Raw genomic sequence first — 20,491 nt, 5'->3', positions numbered from 1 at the left:
CTACCGGCAGTGGCGTGCACTTCAAACACGCACAAAAGCACTGCCTACCCTAAAATGTATATACAACTCGTATAGAAGGAGGAGAATTTTTGCCCTATTTATACAATTGACCTGGTGAATTCATACTCTAATTCAAAAATTCAAAATTCAAAATTCATTTATTTCAAGTAGGCATAATATAAGCACTTTTGAAACTTTAAATCGGTCTGTGTGTAGTGACTCCACCGGTTCGGAAGGCAGATTCTACCGAGAAGAAGCCGGCAAGAAACTCAGCAGTTGCTCTTTTCCAACATCCACAATTTACATTTTAACATTCATTTTTCTATCTTGTGATCCCTGTTAAGGAACTCGGGCATGTCACTGTCTACCGGGTCCAATTTTATTTTCAAACTACGGACTATAGGTACCCACTCAAACACAACTTCGCATGAGTAATAATTTTTAAAAAAATACCTAGAAGCCTTGCAGCGCCACTCTATCCGGAAACCCCCACTTAAACATATACGTTAGTTTGCTAAAAATCTCCCTTAGAACTCTATTGCAGTAACAACTTCGTATAGCAAATTCTGAAGCGGCGGGCGGTGGTTTATTGGAAAGCGGCATTTTTCTTTCTTTTACCATTCTTATAGCCATTGTAACTTCTGAAAGGTCGAATTTGAATAATTAAAAAAGGAATTTACAGGTACATAATCAATCTTAATTGTAAAACTATTTAATAATAAATATCTTAAATAGGATTAATATCATGTGGGAATATCGCCATCTTTCGATTGCATCTGTGTTTTGATTGACAAATTATAACAAAACGCTGTTGACTGAAAAGTGACTTTACCCTTTTTGTAGGTAATGATGATTACTTTAAACATCTAGCATAAATTTTATGTATCATCAATAGTTTTCGTAGCGCACGCCAGTAAAACTCCCAAGTCGGTATGATCTTTCCCGCCATCTTTCGATCATCGTTCTGTTTCAGCCAATTTACAGAAAACCGTGGTATATTATACACTGAAACCTTCCGGAAGAGTCACCCTGTCCATTATTGAACCGTATGAGAAACCGTTTGATAGTTTTTCAGTTTTCGCGCCCAGACAGGCAGATAGATGCGGTGGTGGACTTTATTTTATAATAAGTAAAGATTATCAACAGTTGCACACCAGATTTCATCTACCTCTGTAATATGAAACCTCGAAAAGATTCTGGCACAGTTGACTTACTGTATACTATACTGCTATAATAGCCAGTAACCTAATATCATCCAGAGTATGTACAAATAAACTAAGTATTAATTATTAATGAAAGAATTATTTACTCTAGTAGTATTTGTACATTTTTTGTAGTGCAATTATTAAAATTCCCTGGGATATGTACTTAAATGTTGGAAGGTCCCATTTCATTTTCATTTTCTATAGAATTCGAAAAATAAAATTAAGAATTTATTAATATACTAGTGGACCCCAGCGCCATCTATCGGGCTGATTTGTGAATCTAAACCATTCAGGGTGCTACCCAAACGCATACCAAAAAATCATGTGTCATACACACGCACACAAGAAATATATAAATAAGATTTAAAATATCAACACTTGAATTGCAATTTTTTTGTTAATAAAACAATAAAAGTATCGGAGAATAATGTCGGGGATTTGAATAATGTACTTTTCAATTGGGCGCGGGGCGTTCAGCCGGGCACGCACGAGAATGACATCATTCAATCAATCAAGTCAATTCAGGGATCCGAGTTGTTACGACTTTTCTTGTCCTCTTGTTAGGCGGACACGATCTTTCTCGTTGTGACTCGGAATCTGACTCCCCGCTGCTCTCACTAGATGACGATAAGCGACTTCATTTCACTCCGCGAGGATCTCGTTCAAACAACAGCCACTCACTCATGTTGCTTTATTTATGTGAATTTCTTGCACTATGAACTTTAACGATATCAGAAAACCTTTTATGAAACTATCTTTTTCCGAGAAGCAAAACGTTTTCGACCGTTAACGCAGGAGTTCACAAAACACTATGACAGTACAGCCAACATACCCAATATAAAGTTGGTGCTCTCACATGTGACAGACAGGTATAGAGTACCAACTTAGCAGGAAAAGGGCGAATAGTGAGTACACATGTACAGTATAAAGGGTTAGTACACACAAAATGATCCTCTGTGTAGTTTTGTTGTAATTCAAAATACTATATTATGACATTGGGTGTTTTTATGTCGGCAATAAGCTAACTGTTTCAGAATCTTTTATTGAGGCTTTAAAACATCGAAGAAGATACAATAATTAATAAATCCAATTCGTTGATCTTTGTTGTTGTGTTTTGTTACGTGCCTAAACATTAATGGCGTCTGTCGTCGTAACTTGACTTGTAATTGACGTGCATATCAGTCCATGTTTTTTTGCGTGTGCTAAATTTAAAAACGTGTAATATACATTTTGTTAGTGCTCTTAATAAATAAATAAACAACCATATATATGTTTACATATGTGGTTACATATATATGGTTATATATGTTTACATATATATGGTTAAATTACAGAATAGATTTATCAAAAACGGCCGATGTCGAGCTATCACTTTCGCACAATGTATGGTCGTGAGAATATTGTGCAAGTAAGATAGCACTACATTATCCACATTTCATAAATCTATTCTTTAATGGTAATAATTACTGGCCTACTTATAGCACACAGGTCTCAGAATGAGAAGGGTTTCAGGCCGTGGTCTACACTAGGGCCTTGCTAAGTGCGGATTAGTAGACTTCCCACGCTCTTGGGAATATTATGGAAACTCTCAGGCGTGCAGGTTTCCTCAAGATGTGTTCTCCACTGTTAAAGCAAGTGTTATTTAAATAACTTAAATTTAAAATCGCACTTGGTAACTCTTAAAAGTTAGAGGTGCGTATCGGGGATTGAACTCGGTTCCCCTGGAAAGCAGGCCAAAGCTATCCGCTTTATATACTAATACATTGTATATAGTTTTCACTTACGTCGGTAGTTTCGACTGCCCATTTGTATAAACTGAACCAATCGTCATGTTTTAGTTAATATTTTTTTGGTAGGTAATTACTTTAGAATACGCTTTTACTTAATATTCCTGGAATATAAAAGTTTGCTACGGTATTTAAAAAACCATTTTTATTGAATTTGTTTGCGATGTACACCTGGGTTAGACGCTGGCGTAGTTGTCTAGTATTGTACAAAATTTAATAAAAAACAATATCTTATTACTTTAAATAAAATATTGTCAGTTTTTGTGCTTCTTCGGACGTTAAAAACAAACATCACACATAGGTTTTCTTATTACCAAACTTTAGAAAATTAGCTTGCAATCCGTGGATGACAGTTATGCACGGACACTTTGACAACTGACAGTTATCTACCATATTGTTTGAAGATAAAATATGCCAATGTAATTTTGTACATAATTATAAAAATCAATAAATATTTTTTTATGATAATTAGGAACGTATTTTGGATGGTGGGTATATATTCATTACCTTAAGGAAGTTTACAGAAAATAACTTCGAATTTCAGTTAACTATGTAATAAGACAGAGAAATAAGAACATACGGAACCCTCATTCAGCTATTATTGCATGCAGTGCGTTGTGTCCAAGAACAGTGAAAACGCCCCGCACACGTCCCACTTTAGCACACGCGGAATGTTGCAAGTCGCAAACTTTTACCCATTTTCCCATTTTATGGTAAACGTTTAGAACATTAGGGGTAAAATAATTACTGTCAAGTGCTAAATGCTATGAAGTGACTAACCGCCTGTTCGAGAAACAATACTAAAGTGGAGTGGTTTTGGATCCTTCAATATTAGTCGAATACACGGCTTCTGTATGTAATTCTGTTTCACTATAGTTAATTAATGGTACTACCTCTTGCATCGTATGACTTAAATGTTTAGAAGATAATTATAGAGTTTAATGTTGGAAATGGGGGTACCATTACCATACGTTTTTTCATGCTATAGTAATCCATGAACGATTAGGTGTTATATGTAGACACAGCTGGTTGTCACTGCGTATTTTTTTGACTTTGTACAGTTATTTTCTACCAACCTAAAAAAAGAGGAGCTGTTCTCAATTCGACTTTGACTATTGACCTATTCGACATTCGAAATAAGGCCTACTTAAAAGAATAGAATTTTTAATTTGACTTTTTTTTTTAAATTATTAATCACGAGTTGTCGAGCCAAGGTAATTCGTTATTATGAAATCTATTGTTTCCTTTTGACTAAGGGGGTAACCCTTTCCAATACCACACTCTTATCTGGGCCGGTGCCATTGTCGCTTTTATCACATGCAAGATTTAGTCTATATCAACTTTAGTCATTCTTATCTTAACTTATTATTAATTTATTTATGAGACAACAAAGAGCCATTAAATAAATTGTATTAAAAAGTATAAAAAGCTACTTTAGTATTTTATTACTAAAAGTATCGTCCTTTGCACGAGTTTTCACAGTTCAGAACCATTCATACTATCTGCAATCAATTCAATTGTTGCGTAACTTTTTTCGCCATGGCGAACATTGCTGAAGCACTACAGAAGCGTGTCAGAGACAAAGTCAAATATTTCTCTATACAAATAGGCACATAGATGGCACTTTTGATGCCTACATTACATGTAAAATATGACATAGAAGTGAGTTGATGGCGATAACGAAATTCGCCAACTTAAAACTTAAGCTACGAGGGTTCCAAACGCGCCCTGGTCTAAGAAGAAGCCCACAACAAACTACTAGTTTGGCTAGGCTGTTTTTATTATCACCAACTCACATCCGACAAAATCGATAGTTCGACACTGCTCCACAAAACGATTGTCGGACCACAGCGATCCGCTGTAATTACAAAATCATACAGACATAAACATTCGTTTTAATTAATTTTAATACTGAAACGTAATTCCTCAACTCGGCTTTTAGAGTTTAACTGGTAAAAATGGAAAAAACATTATGCTTCCATGTTAATTTATATCAATTTTTTTTGAATGTCATACAGTAGTATTATTCAGAAAACTTGAAATATTTATTATCACGATAAAGGGCTGTCATGTTTATAGTTTTAGGGACAATTTTGTATTTCCTTTCGGAAACTATTAATTTTCATCTTCTTCTTTGTTATTATAAAAATTTGATATCTATAGCTTATCCAATATCTTTCCCAATGTGTAAAAAAACTTAATATATTTGTAGCATTTTTAAATGAGACGTTTATTTGACTGTGTTTAAAACCGACAGCGTTGGGTGGTATAGTCCATTCGTTTATAAACGGTTGGCTTCGTGCCGTGTCGTCCCCTTCCGCATTTTGTAAAAGGCGCCGCTGCGCTGGCAAAGGACCCCGACGTTCACCCACAGGAGAATTTGGAATTTTATATCGTGCGGCAGTGACTGTTCTGTTTGTTGACTTTGTCAGGAAATGTTTTTTCGTACTTGATACTTGACTAACGTCGAACAGATGTTATGCCAGGTATACTTACTTTCGTTTATCTACTCATATTTTGCATTTAAATTTTCCTTTAATAATGTATATTCGTATTTATTAAAATAACCATAAGAATAAGGAAAAACAAATAAAAATATACAAAAAGAAAAAACCAAATTAAATAACAAATTCTCCTGCAGGTGTACCGACACTATGAAATTAAACCGATTTTCAACGAGAATATAAATACTTCTATTTTCACCAGCACTATACTACAACTAAAACTGTTGAAAATCAATCGTAATTTCTATGAGGTAAAAGTTATACTTTCAAATGCCTAGACTTAACGTAAGTCTTTTACGACCCACCTAGCGCAGTGCTTACCGCTGAGGTCTTATGTAGGGAGGTCATGAGTTCGATCCGCTGCGGGGCTCTTTAGCAATTCGGAATTTTCTCTGTCTTTGGCCGTGGCTAACTATCGGCAAAGACGTGTTGCAAAGCGTTTAAGCGTAGAAATCGATAAGGGAGCCATACCCCAAACAGATTAGCCCGCTACCATCTTAGACTGCATCATCACTTACCACCAGGTGAGATTAAAGTCAGAGGCTAACTTTTAAAGGAATAAAAAAAATCTAAAAATAAGTTTTAGTAATATGTCAAAAAGCCGCCTTATTCATTAGCTCAGCAGTGCTACATTATAACCACGTTTAAAACACGTCTTATATTATGTTCTTGCGAAAATCGTCTCTATTGCTTTCCTGTAAAATACGAAATTCCTATGTTTTAACTTATGTTAACTTTATGTGTAAATGTAAAGTGTGTGTGTATTGTAATGGTTGTTAAAATAATTACGTTAATAAAAGAGGCAGTGAATAAAAACTTTTTTATTTACAATCTTCCTTACTTATAAACCTTTGGAAAAAACGGACTAACGAATCACCTCCATTATTAACCAAAGGACTGAAAATCTTAAAAAACTAAAATCCATTCGCTTAGAAACGGTCGCCGTTATGCTGTGCCGTCTTGGCCTGTGCTGCATTTTGTCAAAGGCGCCGCTGCGGTACCGAAGGACGCCGCGTTCGGCGCACATCCGCAGGAGAATTGGCATTTTATATCGAAGTGCTACACCATGCAGTAGTGAACGTTGCCGTTTGTTAACTTTGGTAGAAAATGTTTTTTCGTACTTCATTGAGAACCTACGTGAAACAGATGCATGATTAATGAATATACCTTTATTACAAACCACAAAAAGTACATAAAAAAAAGAAAAGTATAACAACAATGTATACAATTTGGCGGCTTTGTCGCTTTGAAGCTAGTAATATTGTAATTGCGTAAAAGTTAGAGGTGCGAGCTGGGATGGGGTGCAGGTGCGAGTAGGGGTTAAGGCCGTAGCCCACCACGCTGGCCCAGTGCGAATTGGTGGAAACGGTATTTGCGTATACATGCATAAACACTCAAATCATATACATTCAAATATGCCCCTGTAATGCTGACCTGGTGATATTCCTTAAGAACGCCGTGACAAGGCTGAACGCGTCAACGATGACGACAATGGCGCGCGGCGTGGTGAGAAGTGCATCCGGCGACTGGAATACCTGGGTGTGGCTCAGCAGCTGAAGGCGTCTGAAGTTGTGCTTTCCTATGCCCACCTTGCCGAACATGCGGTACTGACAAACAGTATGACATCATTAACAGCGTAATGATTGGCACAATTCCAAATTCAAAATGTTATTTATTTCAAGTAGGCACTTTTGAAACGTCAAGTCTGTATGTTTGTAGTGACTACCACCGGTTTGGAAGCCAGATTCTACCGAGAAGAAGCCAGTACGAAACTCAGCAGTGTCTCTTTTTAACCCCCGACGCAAAAACAGAGGGGTGTTATAAGTTTTACGTGGCTCTCTGTTGGCTTGGACGCTTGGACCGATATTCGTTTAGTTTTTGCGTCATAGATAATTTTATACCGAGTGTTCCCATGTTATAGCCATGTATCTTGAAAATCTGTTCAGCCGTTTGAAGATCGACATTGAAAGTATTTGGTTAGGTACTTAACCATGACTTTAAATATGACAATATTTTAGGGATCAGTTTCTGTTCGTTTTTAGAGTTTATTTTTTGTGTCGGGGGTCTAATATTACCTTGGGAATCAAGTTATAAAAACCCCATATATTACTTCTGTACCTTTCGAAGACGATATGCAGTCGCTAGTAGTTAATGGCCGTTTCTTAAGCGGTGAGAGCATAGAAATCTTTTAATCTTTCAGTATACAAACACTACCACAGAACAGTATTGCCGTATAGTAAGCGGAGACACCGTAAGCGATGTCATCCTTATGTGGTTGATATTCCATCAACACGCACATAACGTTTTTTATCCACGTTTCTGATACGTATCGCTAGGATGATTGTTGGAATGTTGGAATGTTGGAAAAGAGCAACTGCTGAGTTTCTTGCCGGCTTCTTCTGGGTAGAATCTGCGTTCCGAACCGGTAATAGAGTCACTACACACGCACAGACTTGACGATTGAAAAGTGCTTGTATTAGGCCTACTTGAAATAAATGAATTTTGAATTTTGATGTGGAACGCCCTCACGGCAACTGTGGTTTCCTGCCACGTATAATTTGAATATCTTCAAGGCTAGAGTGAATAGGCTTTTTCCAGGCAAGCGTGATCCAACTTCCACCTCATCATTGCTTTCTAACGGGCATGATTATCGTCAAGCGCTTGCCTATCCCTAATAAAAAAAAACACTTGTCGCCAAACGACGGCTGCCAGCGGTCGTATTCGCACGCTCAGGGAGTCATAAATTTCTGTTTTTCACAACGGCAATAAAGTTAACTGTAACAAATGTTTTGTTGAACTTCAAGTGCTCTGTCTCGTTCGCGGCGACAAGGTGACGCGTTCACAACATTTGAAAATAGGTTTGTAGAATATGATCCACACGACCACCTCGTTGCACTCCGGCGACGTGAGTGAGCCCTTTTCCGGACTCATCAACTTCCTGCAAAATTATAATCTGTGGGTAGGTACTTGAGGATGATTCTGTATCTACATAATAATCTGAATCATTAAGCTTCCGATTTAGGTGTTCAATAGGTTTATTGACAACGGGCATTATTCTGTGATGTCACCGCTTCGGACGTGCGGCAATCTTTTCTATTGGCCTTTATTGTCTTCTGAAATTAGGTTGTTAATATACGTGGGCCATAATAGCTGGAAGTTGAGTAATTTTTAATGAATTACTCAACTTCCACTTATTTGCTATGAATTGAAGCGATTAATTGAATGATAAGCCAATGAACTAAAAACGAAGAGTTTAACTTCAAATAAGATTTGTCTAATTCCAAGGTGCATGGTTAAGTTAATGGTTGTTTTTTGTGGTGGGAGAAAATATATAATAATAATTATTATTATATTATTATTATATATCATAATAATTATTATATGTGTAGTAAATATTAGATTAGCAATATGTAATTTGGTTTCGGCCAGCCGAGAAAAGTGGTGGATGCTCGTGGGGCGTGTGACATCTGACCTCAAAGATGCTTCATGGAGACCACGACCACTCTGTCAAGAGTGTAATGACAAAGAAGAAGAATTGGGAAGAATTTGAAGCTATAAATTTTGATTCCCGCACCAACCCGTACCTTAGGTATAACTTTCGCAACAGATTGTCTGGGAAATATCGCTTTATCAAAAAGACCGCCTTTCCACCCCTAAACTAGTTTTTATTTTATTTTTTATTTTATCCATTGTGTTTCTCTTTGTATTTTGTCTTCTGTGTGCAATAAAGAATTTAATAATAATAACAAAGTAAACAAACATAATAATAAATAAACCTATATTTATTCAATATTAAGATAACCACTGACGGTGCTTGTAATAGCTTATACTAAATAGCTATAACTAGCGATTTCCTGCGACTTCTTCAGTGTTTGTTTTTGTGTTTAAACACTAACATATTAAAGATAATCGAATGTAGTTTTTAAAAAGAATTTTTTAAATTTAGTGTAAATTAACTCTTTTTTCGTAGGTGTACATACATTTTTTAACTGGCGAAAAATTTAAATTAAATGTCCGGTACGAAATGAATAATGACCAATGTTACTTCGTGATAGTTTGGCGTTCTTTTGGCGACGAAACGGTTAAAATCAGTGCAGTACTTTCGGTGCCTATTGGGTACAAACAAAAAAAAAGTCTTTCTTCTTTATAATATTAGCATACAATGGAAGGGACTTTCACAGATAGATGCTTTATCCAGCAAGAAAGAGTACATTTTCCAGAATAGATTTGACGGTTTTTTTTTGTGTTTGGAGTTCGGTTATACACTTGTCATTTTGTTAATATTGTATGAGTATCTTAGTGTACAATAAAGTATTTAAAGCGTTCATTCTTTTGTTTCTAATTAAATACTTAGATGATTGTAGAATTGTAGTGACATAGAAAATCCGGCGGCGGGCTATGTAACTATACGTATATTATCAGGAAAAAATATAATCGTTACGATCTACCATTTTCTAAATACATTCAAATATAATTTTTTATTTTACAAGCAGCCTACTAATTACGGTTTTTATAGGGTCCCGTGGGAACCGTTTGTTTTCGGTCTCACAGTCCTTTCAAATAATTCTATGCCAAAAACGAAGTCGATAGAGCGTAATTTATATTTTTTGTCATATTAAGAATAGATTAGTATGGAGGTATGGAATATACCTATACCATGCGTTCACACAACAAAGGATTTGTACTACTGGTAGATTATAATTTTATCATTAAGTATCAATAGGTACTTTGCTCTTTTGCTACGTCGTAGATATTTTTTTTTAAAGTAAAAAATCAAGTGCAATAAAATAAATAAAAACAAACTTAATAAAAAGAAATTTCCGGATTTTTTTCTTAACAATTTAAAAATAAACTACTCTAAAAAAAGTAACAAAAATCTTGTTTGCATTCGACAAGTTCAATCGACACAAAAAATAAACTCTAAGGAAGTTAGTCAGATCCCCTAATCATCTAGAAAAGATGGCTGAACAGATTTTCATGAAACATGACTCTCGGGATGAGAATTGAAACTACATTCTTATCTATGACACAAAAAAATTAAACGGAAATCGGTTCATCTTTTTAGAAGCTAGGATACCACAGACAAATACACAGTACAGACACGTTAAACTTACACATTCTCTGTTCGCGTTGGGGGTTAATAAAAATAGACCATACTTATCGCTGACATTGCAAACGAGCACAGATGTAAAAACGAGAGAGAGTATATCTCTTTAGCCTTTGGTTGCCTGGAAGAAATCGCAATGTAGCGATAAGGCCACCAAATTGTACTTTCTTGCTCTGTATTTATATCTCTGTAACTACTTTTTTTCTTTGGTGTACAATAAAAGTATATTCATTAATTCATTAATTCATTCATTCATCTCCATAGAATTTTGAACTCACCTTAAGTCCATTAGCATCCCACTGACTCTGTCTCGATTACTCATCAGCTGGGGGATGTACTGTATGAGCTCTTCAAAGGCCCCCCTTTCATGGTCGCTCTGTTCTGCCTGGACCTGTTAAATGTTCAATCAAATTGCATGTAGCATTGCATTCATTACAAATTTATGCATTAAGTACTGATTGCAGTGCAATATACTAGACTACATAATATAAGTATGAATGAATGATTGAATACACTTTTATTTTACCACATAAACGTACAGAAAAGATGCAAAATAAAAGTTGTTAATCTTCGTCAAAAGAAAGCCAAACTATCACGAAGTAATTAGATAATTCATTAAAAGGAAATTGTACACAATTTTACCAGTTCATGTTCAATTTTACATGTTCCATTTATGGAACCCAGAGTTCCCAACTGGTATATATTTGTGTGATGAAAATAAATGTGTTTTTCTGTGTATTTATGTATATTATTCATAAAAATATTCGTCAGGCATCTTAGTACCCATAACACAAGCTGAAATTTTAGCTTGATATATAATCCGCATCAAGGATTGTTTTTATTTATTTTTTGCATCAGTCCACATATCCGCGACCGCGAAACTACAGTTTTTTTTAACGATCGATGTACCAGTGACCGCGCCATCTGCCGAAAGCGAGAGAAACACTCGCTGACATATTATGTAATGTATTCTTTGTTTTGTTTCTCATTTCTCAACCATTCCATAAAAATGAACATAACACAGCGAAGCGTGGCAGGGTACAGCTAGTTTATTTATATTTATCATGTTTCTTAGTAGTTACTAGTTAGTACCCATATTACAAGCTATAATATGATAATAATAATAATTCTTTATTTTCAGGCAATAGTCCCATAGAATAGATTTGTTTTATAGTACAATAATAACAATAATAATAAATAAAGCTAATACAGATGTAAAAAAAAAAAAGAATTATCTTAAAACCTAATATTATTATTCTCGCACCGGTGCACGCAAGACCAATACTTGACAAACGGATTTTTAAAGTCCTCATTTAAAGTGCAAAGGATGGTGAGTCTAAGTCTTCCGTTCTTGTTCTGAGAATGGCAAAGAAATCGGGAACCCTCGCTATGCTTACTTTGGGGCTAGATTGCGATTATTTTCGTGGTATATTTATTATTATTTATTTATTCTGGGAAGAGACCCAGGTTGACACCTAAGGTTGTTAAGATGAGCTGTTAGTACCGAACGAATTTTTTGCATCTTCCATTTTTACTATCAATTTATTATAATTAATCATTTCTAAAGACATAGTTCTTATCCAAAGAGACACTACAGCCCTCCATTTATCTCCCTCTAGGTTACATTATATAGAAAACTTACATTGCAGAATACTGCGACAATAGCCAAGCCGTCCTTCCGCTGTAGGGCTTCAAACACTTCAAGGTCGGAGCGCACGTGCACAAAGTGAATTTCCATGGGGTATCTGCGGTTGAATCGAAATATATAGTAGTTAATATTGGAGCTTTGTGTGACAGAGCTCTTCCGGGAAAGTACTGTCGCCTCAGGTATTTCTCGGCATTGTTAACCGTCGAAGCAAGTGATATTTTAATTGCTTAAAACGCACATAACTTAGAAAAGTAAGTGGGGCTTGCTGGGATTCGAACTCGGACCCCCGAAAGTAAAGCCGGAGCCGCAATCACTAGGCTATCACTGCTTTTAAGCAGTAAACATCCTACATTTGATATAATGAGGATGCACCATTGTTTTTTTTGTCACGGTTGCCTGCAATATACTTATTGTTAGAAAGAAAGGAAGAAAGAAAAATCGTCTTTATTGTCACACATTTGTGTAAAATGTTACATAAATTTTAAAGAATAAAAAAAAATGTGACAAAAGTGTTGGCTCAGTATCGCTGCATACAAAAAAGCGCAGCACTGGTTTTCAGCAGCAAGTTAGAGGCTTTGGCTGTGGCTAGTTATCACCCTACCGATAAAGACGATGCCACTAAGCGATTTAGTGTTCCGGTTCGATGTCGCATAGAAACCAATTAGGGGTATGACTACCATACTCCCTTACAGGTTAGCACGGTACCATATACTGCATCTTCATAGCACCAGGTCAGATTGCAGGGCTAACTTGTAGTAAAAAATATGCTTGGGAGAGGTCATAGCCTAATCATATAGTGATAAGGATTTCCCCTTCACTTTCGGGGGGTCGAGTTCAAATCCCGGACACCTCTAACTTATCTAAGTTATGTGCTTTTTATGCAATGCAAATATAACTTGCATAAATCAGACCCCAGTATGAAATTAAGTGGCTGAGGAAAAAAATAACATAAATTATTATTCTAATTGAATAAAATTCCATGGGTTATATGGAATGTATGGAATTGGGTGGTTACTAGTATGTCCATTATTGATCCCGGTCATCAGCACATCATCGTAGCCAGCGAAATTAAGGCTGCCATTTTTGAGGAACTGCCGTTCAAAGTCCCTGATCACCTCGGCAGTCTGAATGTTAATGTTAATTGACGGCCGATTGGAGCAGTGGGCAGCGACCCTGCTTTCTGAGTCCAAGGCCGTGGGTTCGATTCCCACAACTGGAAAATGTTTGTGTGATGAACATGATTGTTTTTCAGTGTCTGGGTATTTATCTGTATATTATAAGTATTTATATGTATTATATTCATAAAGATATTTAACAGCTATCTTAGTACACATAACACAAGCTACGCTTACTTTGGGGCTAGATGGTGATGTGTGTATTGTCGTAGTATATTTATTTATTTATTTTATTGTCTGTTACCCCCTTCCTTGCACAACCTTCCGGCCACGTGTGTTCATCTTAATACAAACAAACAAAAAGGCATGTTTCTATTTATACTAATACTTCAATATTAGGTACCTTATATAAGTATAATGATATACTATATTAAGTAAGTGCAACAAATCACAAATAAATAGTCTAGCAAGTGTTTTCTTTCTAAATCAGAGAAAAAATGTGACTGCAATAATTTGAACATTGCAATACAAGTAGATAAGTATAAACATGCAGTGCAATATACTAAATTACATAAAATAAAAAAAAAATAAAAATGCATAATTCGTTTAAATCCGGGACCTCCCACTAACAAGACCTCCCACTACGCCAAGAAGGTTCATACCGTTAACCGTACCATTCTTCCCAACGTACCGTCATAGTACCAAATTGGACCGTAGAACTGGACCGAAGTTGCAAAATCTGCGAACCAACAAAACATTTAATATGATGTATGTGGAAATTATAACAAGTGCTTGTACGTGGAAATTTATATTTTAATAGAATTAATGTAGATTGCTGTATAAATAAAACATTAAATCTCTATTGCCGCTTCTATCATGCTTTAGCTCTATGGACAAAACAGCAAAATCTTACGTTCGACTCCCTCCCTCCCTCTAAGGGGGTATACCCAAACCAAAAACCACCACGGCATTTTCCTCTTGTTGGCTTTGCTAGACGCCCAGAGAACCCGTTGTATAACTCCCGGACGAATTGACATACCCCTAACGGGTTAAAACTTTTGCAGTCGTATGAGAATAATTTAGTCAAAGAAAGCTTTTAACGATGCAAAGTTCCGACCCTGGCCTTGCTCTTGACCTAGACATCAAGAGGCTCTGCTAAAGCTTGGCTGAGCTCTCAAGAGATGCACTTAAACTGATTGCCTGCTGAGACGTTTTTGAGAACTATGAAAGTCGTCTTTGTGCAATCTTTTGCTTTTAAAAAAGTTTTTAAGAAAAAACGACGTTAAATTTAAATTTGAGTTAAATATAAATTTGTTTAAATTTTAATTTATCTTTTAGTTGTTTATGTTTGTTTGCACTAACGAGGAAAAAAAGCTATGCCTAAATAATTCAAATTCAAAAATATTTTATTCATGTAGACCTTATTACAGGCACTTATGAAGCGTTCATACATTTAACATGTTAGTGATGGTGATAACTGCATTCGATACCTCAAAACTAAAGCTAGTAGGGTTTCAAACGCGCCCTGGTCTAAGAAGAGCCCACAACAAACTTAGCTATTTTTTTCTTCTTGTTATCACCATCTCACGGTCTAGTTAATGTTCAGCTATGAAGTTAGAGCAATTCATACCCAAGCTTTTTTATCATAAATGTAATAATTAATATTATAATAGGATTTTTCTATAAGCTTACGTTTTATATTAACTTTGAACTTATTGAGAGACATCTCAAGGATTTCATCTGGTAATTTGTTATAAAAAGATATACAATTACCCTTCAATAAGTTACTAATTTTATGCAGCCTAGTAAACTGCACTACGAGTTTATTTTTACTTCTAATATAAATATTGTTACAGTCCACTTTCTTTTTAAAATTTGATATATTTTTATGTACATAAATTGAATTTCTAAATATGTATTGATTATGCACCGTCATAATTTTAAAATAAGTTATTAAGGAGATTACTAGGAATACGTCAACAGACGTCCAGACAAATCTGTCTGGTGTAATTTATAATTGACTTTGAATAATTGTCAACAATTATTCATTGTTAGGAGCGGTGATAGCGCAGGAGCTCGACTTCACTTTCGGGGGGCGGAGTTCGAATCCCAGCACGCACCTCTACGTTTTCTAAGTTATGTGCGTTTTTAGCAATTAGAATATCACTTGTTTCAGCGGTGAAGGGAAACATCGTGAGAAAACCTGCATACCTGAGAGTTCTCCATAATGTTCTCAAAAGTGTGTGAAGTCCACCAATCCGCACTGGGCCAGCGTGGTGGACTAGGGCCCCCTTTCTTATTGTGGGAGGAGCCCCGTGCCCTGTAGTGGGCCGGTAATGGGTTAATATTATGAATATAAACTTAATGTTTACTGCTACTATGTTTTGTTTAACATTAGTAATTATAAACTAAAAGTCGATATAAATAATGAAATAGAAACGGACATAAATTATGGATGTCTGCATATCGTCTGAGAAAAGTACAGAAATCCTTTGTAGGAATGGGTATATGCCTTTTATAACATGATACCGAAGATAATATTAGATCTACCTTTACCTAAGTAAAAACGATAAATAAAATAAATATGTATATATTTAATTAATAGTGGTTACTACACGATTTATGGAATCCTTGACGACAAGGCTGCTTGGAAGCTGGACGCTCCGCTCTCATCTCTATCAAGATAGAAAAATTCTAAAGATTGTGAAACTGTAAAATGATGTTGTTGTTTTTTGCCGGCTCTTCTCAGTAGAATCTGCCTTCCGAACCGGTGGGAGCCACTATAAACTTGACATTTCAAAAGTGCCTACTTGAAATAAATAACTTTGAATTTTGAATTTGTGCGAGTTATATAGATACAGATGTGAAAATGAAGATAAAGACACCAACGTCCTGGCATGCAACAAGATAATGGAGGTTATCACGGGCCCTCACTCGCTGCGCAATTAGAATCTAGATCGAGGATGTGCTGATGAACCTAGATTTGTTTCTGAGTGCTAGGCTACTACGTTGTTTCCTAGATTAAGTTATCCGGTATGTATTTTGATAACATCGAATAGTAGCGTCACCTTGTTTGATTTAAAATGAAAGTACGTTATCCCGGTTATCCCGGTGACCGTACGTGTCTTGACGTAATTCTTTTGGTTCTTTTACGGTCATTTCCTTTATACAATCTGTTTGTAATCTGTTAATAAGTTGTTTTAGAAATTGTATCTATATTTTTGGACTATAACAACGTTGCTAAGTAATAAAACTATAGATTACGGATAGATTGAATATAGGAAATGGACATAAATAGACAGAATCTACCTATAGCTATTGCTGGAAGATTCCTGCATCTTACTTGAATACCGGTGAATAATCCAAAACCGAATATAATAAAAAAAAAATATCCGTGAAAACTACTGAACGGATTTAAAGACAATTTAGTATAGTTACTTATGTTGCTGATACTCTGGGTAAGGTTATTTCATATCCAAGAAAAACAGCAGGGTTTCTTTGGTTTAGGGGATGACTTTTGTTGGTTTTACTCAATAAGTCATAACTTTTTGGATCTAAACCGATTCTGTCTATTTTTTGTTTTTAATAGAAAGGCTGAACCAGCATCATCACTGCAGCCACTGCTGGAAACTGTTTCTAAATTGCGGTGAAGATGATATCGTGAATATTATTAAAAATCGGGGACAGAACTGTTCAGGGCATCTGAAGCACACCTCATGTACTTATGCCACATATTTTATGAGAGCTTGAATGCTAGCATAAAATTGTTTTCTTGGTTAACTTTCTGCATACGAGACAACTAAGAACCATTGCTATTGGTTGTTAGAGATATGAGCTAAGACCAACAAATGCCAAATTCTCTGAAGTTGGTCGCCTATCCATTTTCTAACGTTACTCAACTTAAAAAAATATTGGTGCTACTATATTTGCAGTAAGTTACTTGTAATAGGAGATCAGAAGGCATTGTGGCAAAGGCACTGAAGCTGAAATACATGATTTCTGAGTTTGGCTTCGGAAGCTTCATAATATCAACCGATAGTTCACTACTGGACATATTTCTTTTGTAGACTTGTAGTAAAATAATTAATAAAGCTGTAAAGGGTTCCCCATCCTATACTATAAACAAACCATCTCCTGATTATGATATGATATGATACGAGCCTTCTTGATGTGTCCGTCCACGCCGGACCAGAGCAAATATTGAATCTGACATGACAGGGAAAAGGTGGTGCTATTAAAGTCCGATTGCATGGCGCACAGTGATGTAGTAGTAGTAGTAGTAGTAGTAGAGTTCTTATTTCTGCCGCTAAGCAGCATTGTCGCAATGCTGTGTTCCGCCCTGAAGGGCGTGGTTGCCGGCGGAATTACAGGGACAGGAGGCTTAACACCTACGCCTCAGGTGGATGGACACATGGCATCATTTTGCAGGATGTGTTCAATGCATGACCTGTGAAATTCTCTGCTCATTTTTTTTTTTTTTATATTAATTGCTGGCAAACGAGCAAGTAGGTCACCTGATGTTAAGTGATCACCACCGCCCATAAACATCTGCAGCACCAGAGGAGCCACTGATGCGTTGCCGGTTTTTAAGGAATTTGTTTATCCGCCCCTAGAATAACCCTAGAATGTGTTCTTTTGGGAGATTACACACCAGATGGGAGATTGTTTAATAATTTGCAAGTGCGCTGTAGAAATGGTCTGATATTTCGAATAGTAGAAGAATACCAGGCATCCAGATGATGAGGGTGGATTTTTTTTCTACGACGAGAGGTGCGGTCCTAGAACAGGGAAGGAGGTATCAATGCAAACAACTCTACAGAACACTCTCTATTATAGAGTCGATAGAACACACAAAGGGAGCTAACATCTCTTCGGTGCCCCAGGGACTCCAAACTGCAAGTCAATTTGGGATTGTCAACAAGTCGAACAGCCCGCTTTTGTATCCGATCAAGTGGAAGGAGTTGGTAAAAAGGTCTTACTTGCGCTTTATAGAGCTGGAGTCTATGCTTTGACGCAAAGTAACGTTTTGCTCTGTTGAGCACACCAAGCTTTTTGAAAGCTAGTTTAACTTTACCTTCCAAGTGAGCGCGGAATTGGACTTCGTTTGAGATGTTGACACCGAGGATCCCAATGCTATTAGAAATAGTGAGGAGAGTGTTCTGGAACTGAGGTGCTGCGGAGAACGCGGTTTTTTAAGCTGTAAACGCGCAGACTTGGGTCTTGTTGGGGTTAAACTGAACAATGTTTTGTGCACCCCATTCGGACGCCTCGTCCAAGAGACGCTCAATTTCAGACACAAGCTTACTTCTGCACTCCACCAGCTGAGAAGGAGAGAGCTGTGCAGGCCCTTTATAGAGAGCATCACCCGTGCTATCATCTGCATAACAATGGAAGCCATTATTGTCGAGCATGTCATTGATATGCAAAATAAACAGTGTGGGCGATAACACTAAACCCTGCGGAACGCCAGCATTAATGGGCTTAGGGTTAGAGCAAAAACCGTCGACTGTGACTTAAATGCTGCACAAGTGCCTTATGTCATACCCGATCGATGGCTTTTGCGATGGCCAAGCTAACTGCTAGAGCCTCTCCTTTTCTATCTATTGCCTCCGCCCACCGGTGAGTCAGATAAACCAGAACGTCATCAGCTGATCTACAAGCTACCATTTTATTTTTATTTACCTTCGTCCACGAAAAAAGAAATTATTTGTGGCCCCTGCCTGTAACACTGTTGCACGAAGCATGGCACCTATACTGCTTTCATTTTTACTCCAATATTCGCATAGTATATAGTACACTATATTAATTCAATATACATCCAATATATAAATCCAAAATACATACATTCTCATCGCTATACATAACTGTTTTTGTGGATTTTGATTTACTTGGTTTGGTTTGGGTGAAGGCACTGTTAGGATCATTTAGTTTTAAGATATTGAATCCATCACACATCTTCCTCGATTTTGAGGGTGATGATGCTGGCAGCACAGCCCTGTGAAGTGTTCATAGGCGATGTTATTCCACCTACCGTCAGGTAGGTCATCTGCTTGATCCGTCAATTATGATAATATCAGAATATATCATAGGGGAGACCTGTGTCCAGCTGTGGGAATTGATTGGGCTGAGCTCAAAGACGATGGAAGGAAAATACACTGTAGGCAGCAGGTACCTACTTATTTTAATTAATCATTATCTAATTAAAAACGTCATTAAATAAGAATAATTAATTATGTAGGTAGACACTCATACCATTTTCGTAAGGACAGTTTACTATTTGAAGCATTTCAACTATATATTTTTAATACGTATATTTATTAAGTTATTCAGGTTACGAGTTCATGGTGGCCTTGTATACTTACTATGACCTAAATACAGAATGCTTGTTTATCTAAACCTGAATACCTAAGTGTATCATTAAAAAGTAACTAAGATTAACTTAATGGCGATTTTCTTTTGTTCTTCAACGTATCAAGGCTGTATTTAAAGTATTTTTAGTCATATTATGAGAAACGAAAAACATGACCTACTTTAGCTCATAATTCAGGTGAATCAAGCCGGAAAATGGAACTCTCTGGCGCAGTACAATGGTGACGGGTTCGATTCCTGACAGGACCAATTTCCAAATTTATAATTGACTAGCTGACCCGCGCAACTTCGTCTACACCAAATCGTTTTAATAAATTAAAAGAAACCTAGAAACTTAATTGCAGCGCTACCAAGTCTAGTTTTATTTCCAAACTATGTTATTCGTGACCCGTCGTCGCCGCGATACTTCTAAGCGATAGGTTCAAGCTTAATATTTACATTATTTTATTTCCTTCGCATTTATAATATTAGCAGGATGGTACGCATGTGCGATCGCTGTCCTATATGCCGTGCAACTTGCTGTTATCTGTGAAGAGTTATGTCCTTTATCTCCGACAATATTCATCAGATCTCCATTAAAATTAGACAGTACATGCTTGGTAGTATACACTTTCAAATAAAAAAATAATTATTAAAATCGGTTCACATTTAACGGAGCTATGAAGTAAAATTGATAAAAATTTTCATCCCGTTTCCCAAAGGAAACTTATTGTTTATCGGGATAAATAGTATCCTATATGTTGACCCGGAATACCA

The 20,491-nt window shown here is 36.4% G+C and overlaps 1 protein-coding gene across 1 annotated transcript; it reads right to left on the bottom strand.

Moving 5' to 3' along the window:
- Positions 1-6,905: 6,905 nt before the first annotated feature.
- On the bottom strand, positions 6,906-19,321 carry LOC120627077 (carbonic anhydrase 4-like). The gene is made up of 8 exons (XM_039894921.1): positions 19,255-19,321; positions 18,621-18,743; positions 18,346-18,539; positions 13,267-13,381; positions 12,246-12,418; positions 10,882-10,994; positions 8,332-8,434; positions 6,906-7,103 (listed from the first exon to the last, which is right to left on the bottom strand). The coding sequence occupies exons 1-8, from the start codon at positions 19,319-19,321 to the stop codon at positions 6,906-6,908; spliced, it is 1,086 nt and encodes a 361-aa protein (XP_039750855.1).
- Positions 19,322-20,491: the final 1,170 nt, after the last annotated feature.

Source organism: Pararge aegeria, chromosome 10 (genome assembly GCF_905163445.1).
Source record: "Pararge aegeria chromosome 10, ilParAegt1.1, whole genome shotgun sequence".
NCBI classification, from domain to species: Eukaryota; Metazoa; Arthropoda; class Insecta; order Lepidoptera; family Nymphalidae; genus Pararge; species Pararge aegeria.
The sequence above is the reverse complement of the archived record's forward strand: the minus strand, read 5'-3'. Positions and strand labels throughout refer to the sequence as shown.

Bases quoted from the DNA above. Each gene is read 5' to 3' on its own strand.
- LOC120627077 (XM_039894921.1), bottom strand. From the start codon at position 19,321: ATGTGTGATGGATTCAATATCTTAAAACTAAATGATCCTAACAGTGCC. The intron at 13,382-18,345 runs GTAAGACCTTTT...ATTAACATTAAC, and splicing joins TCCAGCTCTATAAAGCGCAA to ATTCAGACTGCCGAGGTGAT. The intron at 8,435-10,881 runs GTGAGTTCAAAA...ATAATTTTGCAG, and splicing joins GGGATGCTAATGGACTTAAG to GAAGTTGATGAGTCCGGAAA.